This window comes from Leopardus geoffroyi, chromosome E3 (assembly GCF_018350155.1).
Source record: "Leopardus geoffroyi isolate Oge1 chromosome E3, O.geoffroyi_Oge1_pat1.0, whole genome shotgun sequence".
Lineage (NCBI taxonomy): Eukaryota > Metazoa > Chordata > Mammalia > Carnivora > Felidae > Leopardus > Leopardus geoffroyi.
The window spans coordinates 25,557,302-25,574,700 of NC_059340.1; the positions used below are offsets into that span (position 1 = coordinate 25,557,302).

At 43.6% G+C, this 17,399-nt stretch overlaps 1 protein-coding gene and 1 long non-coding RNA gene across 6 annotated transcripts in view; one reads left to right on the top strand and one right to left on the bottom strand.

The window, feature by feature from the left end:
- Window positions 1–5,308, bottom strand: part of LOC123588972 — a 23,611-nt gene extending 18,303 nt beyond the window's left edge. The window contains exon 1 of the long non-coding RNA XR_006708104.1: window positions 5,140–5,308. This is a non-coding gene — a long non-coding RNA (uncharacterized LOC123588972). The remainder of the gene's footprint in view (window positions 1–5,139) is intronic.
- LOC123588971 (transport and Golgi organization protein 1 homolog) overlaps window positions 1–15,549 on the top strand; it is a 20,381-nt gene extending 4,832 nt beyond the window's left edge. For 2 of the 5 annotated variants that reach the window (XM_045460472.1, XM_045460475.1), the window contains 15 exons: window positions 2,992–3,013; window positions 3,956–4,044; window positions 4,285–4,362; window positions 5,346–5,418; window positions 5,583–5,721; window positions 7,438–7,539; window positions 8,209–8,269; window positions 8,378–8,413; window positions 8,497–8,564; window positions 8,688–8,782; window positions 9,786–9,868; window positions 11,317–11,467; window positions 12,069–12,145; window positions 13,697–13,834; window positions 15,378–15,549. In XM_045460472.1, the coding sequence (XP_045316428.1) occupies window positions 2,992–3,013; window positions 3,956–4,044; window positions 4,285–4,362; window positions 5,346–5,418; window positions 5,583–5,721; window positions 7,438–7,539; window positions 8,209–8,269; window positions 8,378–8,413; window positions 8,497–8,564; window positions 8,688–8,782; window positions 9,786–9,868; window positions 11,317–11,467; window positions 12,069–12,145; window positions 13,697–13,834; window positions 15,378–15,413 (1,248 nt within the window). In that variant the 3' untranslated portion in view covers window positions 15,414–15,549. Of the gene's footprint in view, window positions 1–2,991; window positions 3,014–3,955; window positions 4,045–4,284; window positions 4,363–5,345; window positions 5,419–5,582; window positions 5,722–7,437; window positions 7,540–8,208; window positions 8,270–8,377; window positions 8,414–8,496; window positions 8,565–8,687; window positions 8,783–9,785; window positions 9,869–11,316; window positions 11,468–11,674; window positions 11,808–12,068; window positions 12,146–13,696; window positions 13,835–15,377 lie in introns of all 5 variants that reach the window. The other 3 variants (XR_006708103.1, XM_045460474.1, XM_045460476.1) reach the window with 3 other exon arrangements.
- Window positions 15,550–17,399: the final 1,850 nt, after the last annotated feature.

Consider the following 17,399-nt stretch of genomic DNA (forward strand, 5'->3'; position numbering starts at 1 on the left):
GTTGTGTCAGTTTTTGCCTCATGTATTTTGACACTCTGTTGTTAATGCATGCACATTAAGGATTATGTTTCCCTGGAGAATTAAGCCTTTATTATTGACCTCAGTATGTCCTATAATTTTCCTTACTTTGTAGAATGTTTTGAAGGATAATTTCAGTTACCACAGAATTCTCGGTGATGGGTTCTTTTCTTTTAACACTATAAACATTTCATTCTTCTTGATTGCATGGTTTCTGAATTCTGAGTATTTTTTTTTTCCTGGTTCCTCTTGGGTACGGTGTTATTTCTCCCTTCTCCCTGTAACTCCAGCCCTCAACACTTCCCCTTAGCTTCTTCCAAATTGTTTGTTTTCAGTTTTCTGTTGATTGAATAGTATATGTCTAGGGGTAGTTTTTTGTTGTAGTTGTTGTGGTGGGGTTTTTTTTTTGGGGGGGTATTTATCCTGCTTGGAATTCTTTTAGTTTCCTGGATCTGTGGTTTGCGACTATCATTAATTTTGGAAAATTCTCATGGTCGTGTTCACTTCAAATGTGTCTTCTTTTCACTTCTTCACCAGGTATTCCCATTCTGTGTATGTTACACCTTTTGTAATTGTCCCACTGGTCTTGGATGTTCTGTGTTGTATTTTTAATTATTTTCTTTGTGTTTCTGCTTCAGATGTTTCTACTCGATATTTCCTTCTGCTTGTTGAGTCTTTCCTCAGCTATGTTGTGTGTGTTAATATATCCACAAAGGCATTTCTTATTTCTGTTATGGTGTTTCTGATTTCTAGAACCAAAATCTCTTGGATCCTAGAGTTATCATCTCTGTGCTCACACTCACCACCTCTTCTTGCGTACTGACCACTTTTCCCATTAGAGTTATTCTCCTATTAATCAGAGCAGTTTTAAATTCCCAGCCTGATTATCCCAACATCTCTGCCTTAGGAAATATGAGTCTAATGCTTGCATTCTGTGTTCAAAATATGTGGCTTTTCCTTTTAGGGTACCTGGTAAGTGTTTTTGAGAGCTGGGAGTCACATCCTTGTTTAAAGAAACTGAGGCGAATAGGCCTTGAGTGTGAAGTTTTGTCTTTACCTGGCTAGCTTTTAGGCTGAGTTTACTCCCCTGTGAGACAGGAAGGAGGAAGAGCACTGTAGTTGAGTATTTCCCTTCATCTGCATTGCTTGTGTTTAGGAAAACCCCCATTAGGTTTTGGAGAAATAGTTTCTCTTGAGGGCAGGCCTTCTAAGGAAGAACAGAATACCATGAGTTTATGTCTAAATGGCTGTTTTTCCTCTTTTCCTGCCAATTTAGAAATCTTTCCCCTCATAAGGAAAATATAAATATTATGTATTTGTAAGTCCATCTCTCTTTCCATTTCCCCTGCTTAGGAAAGGAAACATGTGATGTTAAAGGACTATCCATGGTTTTCTATTTGCCCTCCATAGATACACTTTCCTATAACAACATTATTATGACTTGCTTTTTGATAACACATTGATATTCCAATATCCTGGCAAGATGTTGGGGCTAGCTTCAGCCCCATTTAAAACGTTTGAGTAGGGATATGCATTCTAGGAGTCAGGAAAATGTGTCTTTACCTTTTGTTAAAGTAGAGTCTGGCCTAGATTTTACTGAGCTATAATTCACCAGGGGATGACTCGGGTCTGGGTGTTATTGGATCCCCAAGACCAGGTTCTTGAGTCTCAGTGTCCTAGGAATGAACACTGAACTCAAGGGAAACAAAGCAGGTAGAGTTTATTAGAGATAGCTCGTATACGATGGAGCCAACAAGAAAGAAGCATATCGCTCCCTAAAGGGGTAGTGTGCCAGGCTTATAGAGGCACTTTTCCAAAGAGTGAGGGGCTGGGAGTGGGGAAGCATCCTTTAGTCCCACAGTCATTATCTTGTGGTTGTTACTTTTCAGTGGACACAAGACCATCACAGGATGGTTTTCCATGGTTGACATTCTTTTAGGGCTCCTAGAAAACAGAAATACTTGTGCAGTCAGGCTTTAAATTATTACTTCTAATTTTGCCCAGACAACCATTACTCCCTAATACTTGTGATCTCTCTTTTGTTCACGTTTCCAGAAGGAGGATGGAAGCTTTTAACCCTTGCCTCAGACCACTGCCTCTACACGAGTGAAGTTCCTTTTGTTTTTCTTATACCTTCTTACGGGGAACACTTTTTCCTTTTTTTTTTTTTTTTTTTTTTTTTTTGAAATGTTAGCCATCTTTTCCTTTGTTGCCTGTGCTTTTTCTCTAGTCATGTTCCACTCTCTTTCTCATTTGATGACTTTTTTTTTTGGAAGACCCTCTGTTTTTAGTGATCTAGGAAAATCATAGCACCTGACATGTGGTAATTGTTTATTGATTCAGAGAGCAGCCAACTCTGTACGATTTCAGAAAGCTTTCTAGAGAATGAAAGAGGCATATCTTACTACAAAGGTTTTCCTTTTCTTTCCTCTTCCCTTCCTTCCTCCTTCGCTTCCCTTCCCTCCCCTCCATCTCTCTCTCCCCCCCCCGCCCCCCCCCCCCCCCCCGTCCCCCGTGGGTCTCTTTCTTTATTTCTCTCTCCCTTTCTCTCTCTCTCTCTTTCTTTCTTTTGGACTTTCAAATGATCCTAGGTTCTGGGTTTCAGTGTGGATGTTGGGTTCGACTACAAGAGAAAAAAATCAGACAAATATTTTATTTATATATTTTTAAAACTGTCTGCATTATGCACTGACAAAATTGAATACGTTGATGTTTATGGAATAGAATGTAAATCTATCTTTTAGTGAAAATAAGCCATGAATCTTTATGCTTTTATCAGAAATGGTTTATAAAGAATCATGAACTAAATATGAAATTCTAATTTTTGCTTATATTTAATATTATGAATTCATTATGCTGAACAAAATGATCATTGTAATTTCATTGCTTTACATTTAATATTTTATCAGAAAGAATATGTTTTTACTAATAATATGTTTGACCTCAAACTTATTTTGTTTCTTCCTCTCTCAGATAGAGCCTCAAGTATATCAAGGTAAGATTTAAGGTTTTAGTATTTTTTGTAAGTTTTTTTCAGTACTGGTGTTTGATGTGGGTTTTAATTTTTTAACTAGGGATAAATATGGTGACTTGTGATGTCTAATTGACTTGTTAACTCTTAAAAATCTTTCTCTTCCCTGTTTGGAGGCTAAGTGACAATGTGGAGGGATTTGGCATCTCTTAAGAGACCAGGGGAGGAAAACAACATAGGAGGAAGGAGAACAGGATGAGTGTAATTTTGCATAGAAATGGTTAGGAAACAAGTGATGATGTGAGTCTGAGGTTTGGAGTGAGTACTTTGCCATGACATGGCTCTTGGTGAAATGTGAAGATGAGAAAACTCTCTTTGAGTCTATCAAGTGGCCTAAGCTTAGAGAAGAAGCCAGATATTGCCAGGCATGGTGTGTGTCACAAGAGAGGTTTAAACCATGGTTTTGAGTCTGAGGTGGAGGGAGCCATTCATGCCAGGGGAGAATGAGAAGTGAACGTGATGCAAATGGGGGTAATGTATTCTGCATGGGCCCTATAGACTGTGGTGATTCTGTGACACTGTGTGTTGAGAGCCAGGGTGGCTGCCTGACACTTAGTAAGCCCTCAAAGGCTGGTGCTCATCACTGTGAGTGCAGCAGTGGTCGCGGTGAGAAGAGCGAACTCAGGGCATGAGAGCTCTCACACTAGGCCAATAGAAGAGAAGTTTGCACTTTGTGCTTGTTAGAGGAGTCAGTGTTCTAGAGCTCACACGTATAGTGATCTCAGTGAAATAAGGTTCCTTGGGTTTAAAATGCTACTAAAACTTGCTTTCTTCAGGCACAATAAGAAAGCAAAAAAGTTGGTTACACCCACATGTCAGATAATGTGTCTCTGCTGCTAATACAGTGGGATTATTCGATGTCACCAGCTTGGTAACAACCTTAGAAATTGTTTTATCTCTTTTTAGTTAATTTACAGCAAATAACTGAAAAGATCAACACAGTGAAGAAAGAAAACAGAGAGCTGGCTGAAGCAATATCCATTTGGGAACAGAAGGTAGCATTGCCCTTTCAAATATTTTTTTTTTTGTGATTTTATTTCAGTTATTTCACCTCTGGTAGTTCATCCTATTGACCTATTTCATGTGTTGTAGAAACACTCCCAATTCAAGACAAGCTTCACAAATGTAAAGAACTACCTCTTTATTTGTGAAAGGAATCACACATTAGAGATAGGTTTATCTACCATGATGCTATTTTTGAATTCTGATTCCTTTTTCATATGTTTTATATATAGATCAATGAATCAAAGATACGCCTTCAAGAAGCTGAGAGAAGAAGTAACATTCACTCCGCTGAAGCTCTTAAATTGAAAGTAAGAATCCCATGGGGTGCCCGGGTGGCTCAGTCAGTTGAGAATCTGACTTTGGCTCAGGTCATGATCTCACAGTTCGTGAGTTTGAGCCCTATGTCGGACTCTGTGCTGACAGCTCGGAGCCTTGAGCCTGCTTCTCTCTCTCTCTGTGTGTCTCCCTCTCTCTGCCCCTTCCCTGCTCATGTTCTGTCTCTCAAAGATGAATAAACGTTAAAAAATAAAAATAAAAAAAAAGAAAGTAAGAATCCCTTCTTTGCCTGGATTGCATTCTAAAAACACAAGTAAAATAATGAATTATTATTACTCATTCAACATGTTTTGTTGAAGGAGCACATCAAAAAAAGTTGAGCACTTTACTTAAAATTTAAATGACACCCTGCAAAGTGCACTTGCTACCTTGCAATCAGAGAGAGAGAGGAATGTCAAGAATCCGGAAGTAATGAGTTGGCTGCTGAGTTTTACTGTAACTTGGCTTTGGAGGCTTTTTGTTCATTGGGTGAGGTGAGCACAGCATATTCTTTTGCTGTTTACCACAGTAGAGAGTGGGCCTCTGGGAGCCAAACCTCCATCCTCACAAGGACGTGGAATTTCACTTAGGACCACCCTGAGGAGTTTTGCTATTTCAAGGACTAGCAAGTGTCTTTTATTTTCACAGCTGGGTAATTACCACCTCATTCAGCCCTGCCCTCCCAACATATGGAGAAAATCCCCCAAGACAGTTGAGAGATGAAGGGCAATAGCCAAATCGTATACTGCCCTCCTCCCTTAATGCTGAACAATGTTCAGTGTGAATAGTCCCCTAAGAAAGCCATTTGTGAGCTCTTTGACTTGAACTATATTCCATGTTCTTTGCCTTCTCATTGTTATATTTATGCTTTGGGATCTTTCTTTGTTGCCATGCATAGTCCTGCTGTGTTAGGTACACTCACATTGTTATGCGGTCAGTATTTCTTGAATGTCTTTTTTTCATATCTGTCTTAAAGTCACAAGATGCAAACGGTCAATTTGAGGATCCAGAACTGAGAGCCGTGATGTCCAATAACTGTGAACTGGAAGGTATGTTGTCTGTTGGGGAGAAATGCCCATATGGTGGCAATGAGTTTGCTTTGGGAAGGGAAGGAATAGCTTCCTGCCTTCGTGGTACTTGCCCTTTTCCTGTCACCCCAAAACCAAGTCTCATGTCCTGTGCGCACACAAAAATAAAATTCATTTCTTGACAGAAAGTAAAAAGGCCCTGGAGGACAAGTGTAATGCATTGAGGTCTGCGAAAGCAGCCAAGGAAGCCAAAGTCAGACAGTTGAAGGAGAAAGCAGGCATCCTTGAAGAATTCTACGAAGAAAGAAAAGTGGCTATAGAAAAGTAAGATGTTCATGTGATAAGAGTCCCAAGTACTGTTGTATGAAGGCGTGTGGTGGCCAGTATAGGTAAATGTATTTCTTTTAGAATTGGATCCAGAGTATTTTTGCCAAATGCATTCAGTAGAATTGTGCCTGCCCTTCCTACCTTGCTTTCTGTAACCTGCATTTTCCTTTCTGTCCTTAGTGCTTGCCACACGTTGTTGTGTCATGTACATAGGGTGGACGAGGGAAGGCATTAATCACATTGATACCTGGATTCCCTCTGGATCCATTTACATTGTCCTATAGGTTTCAGTCCCATCACATTGTCCTATCAGCTGGGAATTAGGTCATCTTTGTTCAGCACCAGACTTGGGTCAAAAATATCTATGGGAAAAATGGAATTATCTTGCTGTAGAAACAATGGACAGTGGTTTGGGATGCCATCAGTACTGGATCCCTTCATCCAGTCTGCAAGTGAGATTTGCATGAAGTGTGTCTCAAATTTGTGTTACAAATTTGGTGCACCACTCACATGTTTCCTCTTTTGTCCAGTATTTTCTTTTGTTCTCAGGAGGAGATCAGGGACCTTAAAGTCCCTCATTCACATTGAAAAGTAAACTCTTCCTTCTCTTCCCTGAGACTCAGCTTTGTGTTAGTCCTTCCCACACGTGGGGTGGGGGCTTCTCTGTCTCACTTACATCTTGTTTTTGTTACTTTGTAAGCTCTGACCACCTCTCTGTCTTTACCCCCTTACAAAAGAGCCACTACATTATAGCCACAGACCAGAAAGCATTTGCTGAAGGACTGCCTGAGAGGCCAGAAGGAAATGCATGTGCCTTTCTCTGTCTAGTGCTTTTGCTCAGTTTCTAAGAGTCTTTCAGTTTTGCATGTGATTCTTGAGTATACCCAGTGCCAAGTTGAAACCCTTTAAAGCAACACCATGAACTAAGTAGTCTGAGGGCAACACAGCAAGCCAGACTTTTGAAGCATTGCCTTTTGCTGCCTTCGCTATGAATAAACTCCGTCTTGTTAAAGACTGGATTGACTCCATGAAGTTGATAGTTTTCCATCTGAAATCTATTTCCTGGAGATAACAGCCTGACTGTGGGACAGTTCACATCATGTTATATTTCAGTAGATATTGCCACTCTAAGATTGGCCTTTTCCTCCACCAGGATCTTTGAAGGAAGAGGCAGGGGTTGCACTCCTGTAACTCCTGTGTGGGAGTGATTTGCAATGCTGGTGAAACCATGTCCTGGAAGGCTATCTTTCATACTGAGTGTCTGTGTCCGGGTACAACTTTTGGACTGAGACTCAGTGCATTGCCCCATGGAGGTATAAGGCAATGATGATCCCCTGCTTCATCCTAATGGGTATAGCTGGTCAGGCATAGTTTTTCACGTTGAACTGAAATGAGCCTTCACCATCTCGAACAAAAGACCAACTCTAGGAAGGCACAAAGTGCAATGTTATTTGATGACTTTATGATGAAGGAGTAGAAGCAGAGACCTCGAAAGACCGCTCTGATTGCAGGTGACTTGGCAGCAGACAGAGGTTGATTTTTCTTTAACCTTAAGTGGGGTCTTCATTTCTCTGATTGTGTTGTCAGTCTGTGCATCTATGGGAGGACAGTGTAGGGATATTTGAATCTAGGCCTGCAAGAGAGCTGGGAAGTTAAAAGGCAGAATTTCTGGACCTTGGCTCCTGGACTGTGTATATATCTTTCTCATCCTAGAAAGCTGGATACGATGAACTGTGAACTAGCTGCAGTGAAGAATCAGATGGCAACTGCAGAAGAAAATCTGAAACTAGCTACAGAGGAAATACACAAGTACAAGTGAGTTCAGATACTAATTAGCAGAGGCTCATGAAACCCCTGTTCACTCCTTAGTTTGAACCTTGGTACAATGGGTGGACTCCATTAGCGTAGTATACAAACGCAAATTCAGAGGACATATCTATAGGGAATTAACAGATAGAAAAAGATAACTGTTAGAAAGAATAAAGCAATTACGTTACTAAACATTTCCACGTCTCCAGTGCTGGCCTGACCATGTGGAAACTTCATCCATGCCAATATTCCTGAGGGGTGGTGTCAAATGTCATAATCTATAGGAAAGCAGTTTGTTATAGGATGAAATCATACCCATCAACATGGTAGTGCCATTTGATGGCCTTGGTCGTTGCAACCCTGGGAAACATGGTGAGTACAAAGTTAAAGGAGAATAGAGCTTTATGATGAAAGGCACTTGTCATATGATGAAAGATTGAATATGGGAAGGAATTCAACAAACTCTGAACTCTGTAGGCAGGGAATAATGAGTAAGGAAAGGATGGAACAATCACTTTGGTCCTACCGTACATTTATAATTATGTGAAAAGTGTTTCCTGTGTAAGGATAAATTGTATTAGGAGACAGATATGAAGTTGATGGGAACATGGGCAGATGATTTAAAATCCTGCTCAATATTAGGCCTTATTTGACGAACGCAATTGTAACTCACAGGCAACAAATTGAACAAAGACGAGAACAGCTGCAACGGGCAGAGCTCACCTTCAGATACCAGGTAACTTGAGTTCTGCCTGATGTATTAAACCCTTAGCACCTCATGCTGGTGAGTGTAGTGGCCCTTGGAATCCCTAAACATGGGCTTTTCGTTGTTGGCTTTTTTCAGATCGCAGTTTATGAGAAGAATGCTCAGCACAACTGGGTAAGTGTTTTCTTTTTTTCCTCCTCTGTCTCTTTGGTGCACAGTCTGGCATGACTGAAGGTGGATGTGTTTTTCTCCCCCAGATCAAGACTCAGATCTGGGAGAGGGCGATGGCGGAGGAGAGGAGGGAGGCGGCCCACTTGAAACACAGGTGGGTGATCTTGACATGTGTTTTTAATGGTGTGTCGAGGGATGACAGCTGTGCTGTTTAGTGTCTTGTAGAGGACGTGGTGTTGCAACTCTTAAGGAAGTCCATTCTTTTTCTGTATCCAAGACTGGACATGATGGAGGGAAAGAGGCTGCTTGAGGGATACATGAGGCAGAAACCAATGCCTGGAAGACCACAGACCCAGAACCCTCCAAGGAGAGGTAAGGAGCACATGGTGATGTGCAGCAACCTAATTTCTGCTGTGTAGCCTGTTCCTGGGGCCTGGAAAGAATCACAAGCACTAAGGACATCAGGTTGTCTGAAGGGGTGATAGGAGGGTGCCCCAGGCAGTGGGGCACTTGTCCCTGTGACTTGTGGAGCTTATGCCCCTCCCCTAACTGCAGACCCTCCCACCTCCTCCAGCATCCCCTAACTAAAGAGATGAGTCTGGAGAGGTGACATGCCATCATGTCACATGGCACATAGGCCTTATCCTTCTTCCTACCTTGACTCAATTTTATTTTAGTTTTTTTTTGGGGGGAGAAGGTCATTTATTTACTATTTTTAATGTTCCTTTATTTTTGTCTTATTTTTTCTGAACCCTATTCTTACATTCCTAAGTTCAGGTTCCATATAGCTTAGTCCCCTGATGCTATCAGTGCAAGTCTGAAGCTTCAGTGCTAAATTCCCACAGTTTTACTTTTCTCATGAGTATAATTTCAGTCAAGTATATTTCTATTCAGAAATAGTTACATAATACCTGCTCACATGTGGAAGGCAGCTTATAGATAAGCTGGAAGATTGAACAATTCGCCTGGAGCCAGAAGAAACACACCCATGCTCTTCTGTGGAGGGTTTTTTGATGTTATCCCAATCAGTACTCTCATTTTTATTCTTGTCTGTAGTGAGATGGTGAGTTATTACCCCTAATGTACATTGAGAAATGGCTATTTTGGTGACGCTTTCCAGATTTCTCTTTGAACCGACCTGTTGCAAGTTATTTGACTAATTATGAAGAACATGAACCAGGGCCCTATGGTTTCTTCATTAGCAAGATAGGATGGATCTCCCCTTATCTTTGGGGTCACCTAAGGCTTGTGGGTTACTCTCTGCCTCTCCTCATGGTCTGAAGTGTGGGGAAAAGTTTAAGATGTCACAAAATGTGGTGTTTGTTTGAATTCTGCACAGCCTATTAAAATCGGAATAAACCTCCATCCCTTCTAGAGCCTTTAGCCGATCCAGAAGCTGGTGTCGCTCCCGTAAGTCACAACAACAAACACTCTACCAAAAATGCAGAAAAGGACAAGGTAAATGCTGGGGCCATTTTCAGTTGTAAGTCTGTTGGGAAACCCTCTTTTGCAGTACAGCAGGCTCTATGGCCTTTTCCCTGTTTTGTGTGTTGTGTGATATGTCTGCCTGTTTCTGTTTTCCAAATGCACAGCCTTAACCCAAGAGTCTATAGGCTCCTCTCTTTGCAGCCTGTCATCGCTTTCTGGAACAGTTAGTAGCCAACGGAACTTAGAGGTTGAGGGACCTATGGCTTTTCTCATGTGTTCTGGAGATAACACCAGGAAGATGCACTGCACTCCATACTAAAGTCTCTAGGCTTGTTGACTACTACTATACCGCCTGTCTGTGGGATCAGTGTTGTTATTTTCCTCTTTCTGGTCATGTGATTAACATGGTAAAGCTACTTGTTAATTGGAAATGCGGAAAGACTTCCCTGTATCTTTACATTGTGTGCCTTGTCCAACTTAGAATGCACAAAGTCATTGTCATAACTCACCACCTTCACCACTTTCATGTCTTTGTTGGTAAATGAACTGTTGGGAATCCTTTAAAATGTATCTTAGGTAAAAATATTCTGAACACGAGGTCCTTCAGTTGTGTTCATATGAGCAGGTTCTGTTTGTCTCCAATCAGTGTTAGAGCTGATACCACTGCTTATGACACATCCATGGATATTTATACCAAAATCAAAACGCCTTTGCATTAATTCTGTTACAGGAATTTCAACCTCTTTTTTTCCATAGGGTATATATTACTCTGTGTCTTGTACTGTGCTCAAAATCAGAATTCCTTATGAATTCAGGTAAACACATGTGGGCTTAGTAGTCATTGATAAGTAATATGTTCCTCACAGCAAACACTTTCTCAGTTCCCCTGCAAGACTCCAGGCATCCCCAACTCCCCAGTGGTCTTGTGGCCTTTGACAGCAATTCCAGAGAGGGAAGACCCCTTTCGCGGGGAGGGAAGCAGAGGGGACAAAATAAGGAGCCGGCAGGAAGAACTTTTCCCCAGTAGTAGCTGTGATTTTGTGTGCAGAGAATCAGGTGTTTATCTGCACTCAATTTTTTTTGTGTTTGGAATATGCCAAAACCAGAGCTTCTATAGTCACTGTAGTGGAGGAATGCAGGGTGATCCTGGACATAGATGTCTGACTGTCTGGAATATGCTACTTCATTAGACTGGAATTACTTCTTTGATTCCTCTAAGATGGCACCATTTTTTCTACATTCTAAGACATGGGCAGGGACATGTGGTGACCGTAGTTTAACCTCCAGCATTTATTTGCCTAAGCTGTAGGCGGTACCCAGTGGGAGAGATGGGGTTTTCAGGTACTGATGCTACTCCCTTGGATCCTGGTGGCTGAGAAGTTGGCAGGTGCTGACATATTCTTCTCTGGGTTTCAGCTGCTTTTGGTATTGGTTCTCTTGTCTGCTATATGCACATAGCTGTCACTTCTGTTCTGCAGGGCAGCGTGGATCCATGGGGACCTCCTCTGCTAACTGGAAGATTCTGCACACCCTACCCTAGAGGTCCCCCCATGGGCTATAGGGCATGTCCACCTCCTGAACCTTGGTGGCCCTGGGGACCACCCCAGACCTGTCTACCTACACTGCATGGTAAGATGATCTGAGCAGTATGAGTTGACTTGCAAATCACCTTCATCTAATTTTTGTTGTTGTTGAGTCTTGGACAAGGTGCAGAGGTGGTACCACAGATCGTTGCAATGCGAGGGAAAAGCGTTTGCCACCATAACCACATTCCTTGAGTTTCTCTTGATCGACATATCATCTTTGTGTCATTTCCCACACCCTGTGTTGGTACAGGTGTCTCTTGTGGAGATGGAATGGGGCTGTATACACAAAAGCAGACATAGGGCTTCAGCAGATGTGTGCTGTACACAGTCCATGTGCTGGGCTATGGGAGGCATGAGGCTCAGCCTAAGGTATATCTGTCCAGGTGAGCCACCAGCCATCCGTAGTTGTTTGATGAGTTATGAAAACACCTGAACCAGGGCGTTTATGGGTCTTCATCAAGGTTTAAGGGGTGGTTCTCCCCTTTGCCTTGGGATCACCTGAAGCATGTGGGGCTACCCTCTGCATGTGACTTGGGATCTGACTGGGCCAAAGTGTTTAAGATGCTTGAGGAATGAGGGGAGGGTTTGTTTTTTTAATCTCTGCACAATCTCCTCAAATCACAATAAACCTCCATCCCTTCTAGGGCCTTTTGCAGATCCCGAAGTTGCTCCTGTGAGTGAGAACAACACAGACTCTACCAAAAGGGCCAAGAAGGACAAGGTAAGCGGTGTGGCCATTTTCAGTTGTAACTCTTCTGGGAAACCCTCATTTTTCTGTTCAGTGCTCTCTCCTGGCACTGTGTCTGTTTTGTGTGTTGTATGATATGTCTGCTTGTTTTTCTTATTTTCCAAATGCACAACCTTAACCCAAGTGTCTATGGGCTTCTCTATTTTCTGCCTGTCAACTCCTTGTAGTAACTTTAGAAGCCAAACGTATTTAGAGGTGAGGACCTTAGGACTTTTCCAGTGTGTTCCTGGAAATAACCCAAGTAGGATGACCCCACACTCCACCTAGAAGTCTCCTGGCATGCCTCATATTTCCTGGACCTCCTCAATGTGGAATCAATGCTCTTGCTGTTTCTTCCTTTCCTGTTTCTATCTAGGGGATTAACGTGTTCACAAAACCTAAGGTTACCCTTATGGTTTGAAAATGCAAACTGCCTTCACTCCAACTTATATTTTTGTATGTGTCATTTAGAGTGGTCTTAGACAAACTAAATTTCATACTCATCACCCTTCAGCCTTTTTTTTTTTTTTTTTTTTTTTTTTTGTAAATGTGCTGTCCAGAATCCCTTCAGGTGTGCCCTGGGTATAAATACTCTGAACTATTTTTGTGACATATTTGTCCTAGAAAACATGCACTGGAACATGAGTGGTGAAGAAGAGAAAATCCATAATTACCTGCATTGTACTTCCCCACTGTGTCCTTTATTTGTGTTCCCATGAGCAGGTTCTCTTGAGTCCTGGGTCACGCTTACAGGTGAAACATGGACATTTACAGCAGAAACAAATGTGCGTTTGTGTTAATTCTGTTATTTAGAATTTCAGCTCATTTTTCTAAAGGACACAATTACCTTGCAAATTGTACTGTACTTAAACTGAGAGGTACTTCTGAATTAAAATAAATTAGCTAAGCTTAACTAACATGTATAGGTAGCATGTTTCTCTAAGAATATGCATCCAGATGTTTTTCAGGACCTCAGGATCCCCACCACTCTATGTGTCTCTGTGCCCATGGATAGCACTTCTAGAGAGGAGAAGACCCCATTGTCGGGAGAGAAGCAGATTGGGCACAGGCGGGGGCTTAGAGGCAGAGCTTTGAGCCACGAGGGCTATGATTCCATGTGTGGAGTCTGGGATTGTCATTTCTTCTCATTCTGAAGTTCTTCACATACAAATAAGCAGCCTCTGTGGTGGAGGGGGATGAGAGGTGGCGGGTGATCCTGGACTTAGATGCCTTCCTATTGGGAATATGCTATTTTGTTAATTTGGCATCACACCATATATCCACTAGGACAAGAGCCCTTGCTGTTCTACATTTGCAGACATGTGAGGACACTAGTTTATCCCCATAGCATCCATTACCCACCCCAAAACTGTAAGTGGAACCCAAAGTATGCGTAGAGGCTCCCTGGTGCCGATGCTGCCCTCTTGGAACCTGGTGGGGGGAAAGCTGGCCGGAGATGAGCACTGCTTCTTTGGGTTTCCACTTTTTGCTGGTGTTGATGCTCTGTTCTGTCCTATGAACACAGCATTCATTTCTGTTCTGCAGGCCATGATGTACGCAAGAGGGCCTGGTCCTTTCCCAGGATGGCCTTGCAGGCCCTACCACATGGACCACCCTTCATCACCAGCCAACGGCTGTGGGCCACCTCCCCCTCCTCACCAGCTCCTCCACCTGCTCCATTTGGTAAGATGACCTGAGCTGGATGAGTGACTGGTAAAGCACATGCATCTTCTTCGTGAAAGACTTGGTGGGAATGATGTAATGATGGTTCTGAGTAGTGGCAACCCACCTGCAAACCTGCCTGAGGACACTGTAACATATCTCAAGTTTCTCTGGACTTACATACAAAGGGCTGTGTCATTTCCCTGTAATGAGGTGAGCTATAGGTTTCTCTTGTCAAAAAGAAAGAGGATGTTTACCCAAAGCAGAGGTATCAGAGGTACTGGTGTGTTTTTTACAGACACAATGTTGTGGGTTCTGTGAAGGTGAGGTGCACCCCGAAATTTAGGTGCCTCAGGTGTCCTGTGTGAAATGGGGCACATGCGTTATATGACACAGATCTTGTGATCACCATAATGGAGGCACCAGTGAAGGAATGGGGGAAACTTGAATCACACAGGAATAGAAGGAAAGTTGTGGAAGGTAAGCAGAGTTTGAGGAGGTGTGGAGGAGAGGGTGTTGGGGACAGTAGGTTGGAGTTGGAAGCCATTCCTGGCAGGGCCCACAGCCTGGGCAGGGAGCTTGAGGACCGCATGAGATCTGCAAAGAACTGCTTCATGGGTGCAAGCACAGTGTACAATGCAGTCATCATCTCCAAAATGTCAAAGTTACCGCAGTGCACATAGTTCATAATCTAAATACAGTTTGTTGTTTCCCTTGGGTTTCTGAAAGGTCTGGACACGTACGAAAGAATGTGCTGGAGATTTGGGAAATTAAACTTGGTCTTAGGAAATGCCTAAGTTTGTGTGTCTCAGTGAGACTAAAGGGGAAGACAGGTTGTAGATCAGTTGAGTGGCTTCCTTGGCCTTCAGCCTGAGTCAGACTCTTAGTGGGGATTCAGGGTTGACCAGAAGCTGCCCCTGCTGGACTCCTGTCACCACACACCTGCATCTGCTGTCATCACCCTGCCTGCCAGTTTGCATCTCTGAAACTTCCCTCACAGTATCCTGAGGCTTTGCCTGTGTTCCTGCTGTCTCATCCCTAATACCAGCTCTCAGTGGGGCCATCTCGGAACCTCAGCTTTGTTATCTGAGAAACAGGAATAGTGTTGGGTTCTGAGATCAGTATGATGAAGAGGTGACAACCACATAAGGAATTTGTAAAATAAATGGGATGAGTGGGCACTCACCCTCCTCAGTGTGTAAATGAAGGTATCTCCACACAGAAGCTCATCAAGAGATGTTCATTCAATTCCATTAAACTAAGAGTATAATGCCTGAGGCTGTGAGATTGGCAATCCCTGTTTCAAAAGAGACAGCAAAGACCCCTGTGTTTTCCCTATTAGAATTCAGGTCCTACTTCACACAGGAGGAAAAGATAACTATGAGAAAGTGTACATTCAGGGATCTATATCTCAGACCTGAAGACAATCATCTTCCATTACTGGTAGACACACAGATGCAGCCACACAATTAAGTGTTCGTCCAAGGTATATTTTCAAGGACAAAACGCATAGACGAGAACAGAAGATCCCATTGCTATAACCCCAAATCTCTTTGCCTTTCAGGACAACTTGAAGTTTGAAGAGGACCCGAAACTGTGACCAATAGGCTGTGGCAATGTGATATATTGAGAAAAGTTGTCTGATACGCGTATTTGAATGAATCCTTTCCCTCACCATTCCTGTCCCCTCTATTTTGTCTGCCCTCGTTTCCTGTAATAAACCCATCATAGTTCTGCCTCTGTGTCAGTGTCTGCTTCCAGGAGGACCTACGGTCATTCTCTTTCGATGCACACAGTGTGACTCCTGTATACACTGTCACAAACAGGTAGAATCTACAGTAATAGGGACAGAAGACAAGTCATCATTTGAATTGTATTGACTGCACATGTCCCCCTGGATCCTTCTGGGGTGGTGGACACAACCTTCATCTAGATCTGGTGATGGTTGTGTTCACTCCTCAGTAGATACTCACAAGCACACGGCACCTGCTAGTCACAGTGGTGTGTGGTGATCAGCAAGACAGCCATCAGTCCCCGGGGAGTGGCTGATTTCTGATTGCAAGAAATGGATGAGGGGTCAGCAGTGTCTCTGGTAAAACAATGAGGAAACCCTGCATTAATCCAGGTGTTGGGGACTTTTCCCACCTACAAGCTACCTCACAGTAGCACTAATCCAGGTGGGAGCTGAGGTAGACTAGTGGTAGTAGTTTTCGGGGTGAGTCTTATGATGTCCCATATTTCTTCCAGTGCTTTCTTTTTTTCTTCTAATTTTTGCAATGTTTGCTTATTTTTTTGAACGAGAGAGAAATACAGAGCGCAAGCAAGGGAGGGGCAGAGAGGGAGAGAGGGAGACATAGAATCCAAAGCAGGCTCCAGGCTCTGAGCTGTCAGCCCAGAACCCGACCAGAGGCTCAAACTCACGACTCACGAGATCAAATCTGAGCCGACGTCAGACGCCTAACTGACTGAGCCACCCAGGCTCCCCTCCTCCCACTGTTTCCTTAGTGAGGGATGGGCAGGGCAGAGGTCCATGACATGATACCCGTTCCTTCCTCACCACCATGGAGGAGTTGGTTGTAAGCATCTGGCTCTTTCCAGATCCTCAAACCCCATGCATTCTTCTCCAGAGCCCCTGACACCTGCAGGCCCCCCCTTTCTCCCAGGTTGTGGAGGTAACCAGCCCTCCAGCATCTTTGGGATCATGGCTGGGCCACCAAGGGGTCAAGGTCTGGCTGTCCACATGCTTCCCGGGAGTGTCTGGGAACAGCAATGCTGCAGTAAACGTCATCACTTGCAGCTTCTATAAAGAGGACTTTCATCCGCTGTGATCAGGGCCTGGGCTTAAAACATGACAGGAGAGAGGGGGACACAGATATGTGGTGCCCTGATCCCTGGACAGGGCTGCACGGAACAGAAGGCACGAGGCCTGGGGAGAGGCAGAGAAAGAGACAGGCAGGAAAAGAGACAGTGAGTGATGGGGGAATTGGGCAAGTCCTAGAGAGTGAGAAAAAGAAACAGAGGGAGACAGGGGTAGGGAGAAGCAAAGACAGAAATGAAGCACAGAGGAAAGGACGGAGCTGGTCACAGTGTGCGGAGGGGGCTATAGGCCACGCAAAAGGGGCTCTGCGAAGATGCTCTTAGGGTTGGAGGCAGAAAGGGTAGGAAACCTGGGCATTACAGTTCCCTCAGTTCAAGGCTCCAACCTCACTGAGGCAAGCTCTGTAGAGGCCATTGCCCCTGGGAAGATGGGTCCCCCTCATTTTGCCTGGCGTGTTGGGGCCCAGTCTCAGGAACGGTCATAGAGAGAAATGGCTTGAGGGAGAGCATGCAGTCCATTAGCAGGTAAAGTCCAGAGTGTGCCCCATGGGGAGGTAACCATGATCTGTCTCCCCCACTTCCCCCAGTCCCTGCTGCCTTCCCCACTGCTCCAGCATGACCTCCTTATGTTCCACAGCCAGGCGTCAGGCATTGTGCTGCCCCCAGAGCCTATAGCCTGGAACTTGCACAGATGGATTATTGATCTCAACCAAAAGTATTTGAGAATAAGGTCCACATTCTCCTTCTAGCACTAGTTATGTGCAACATG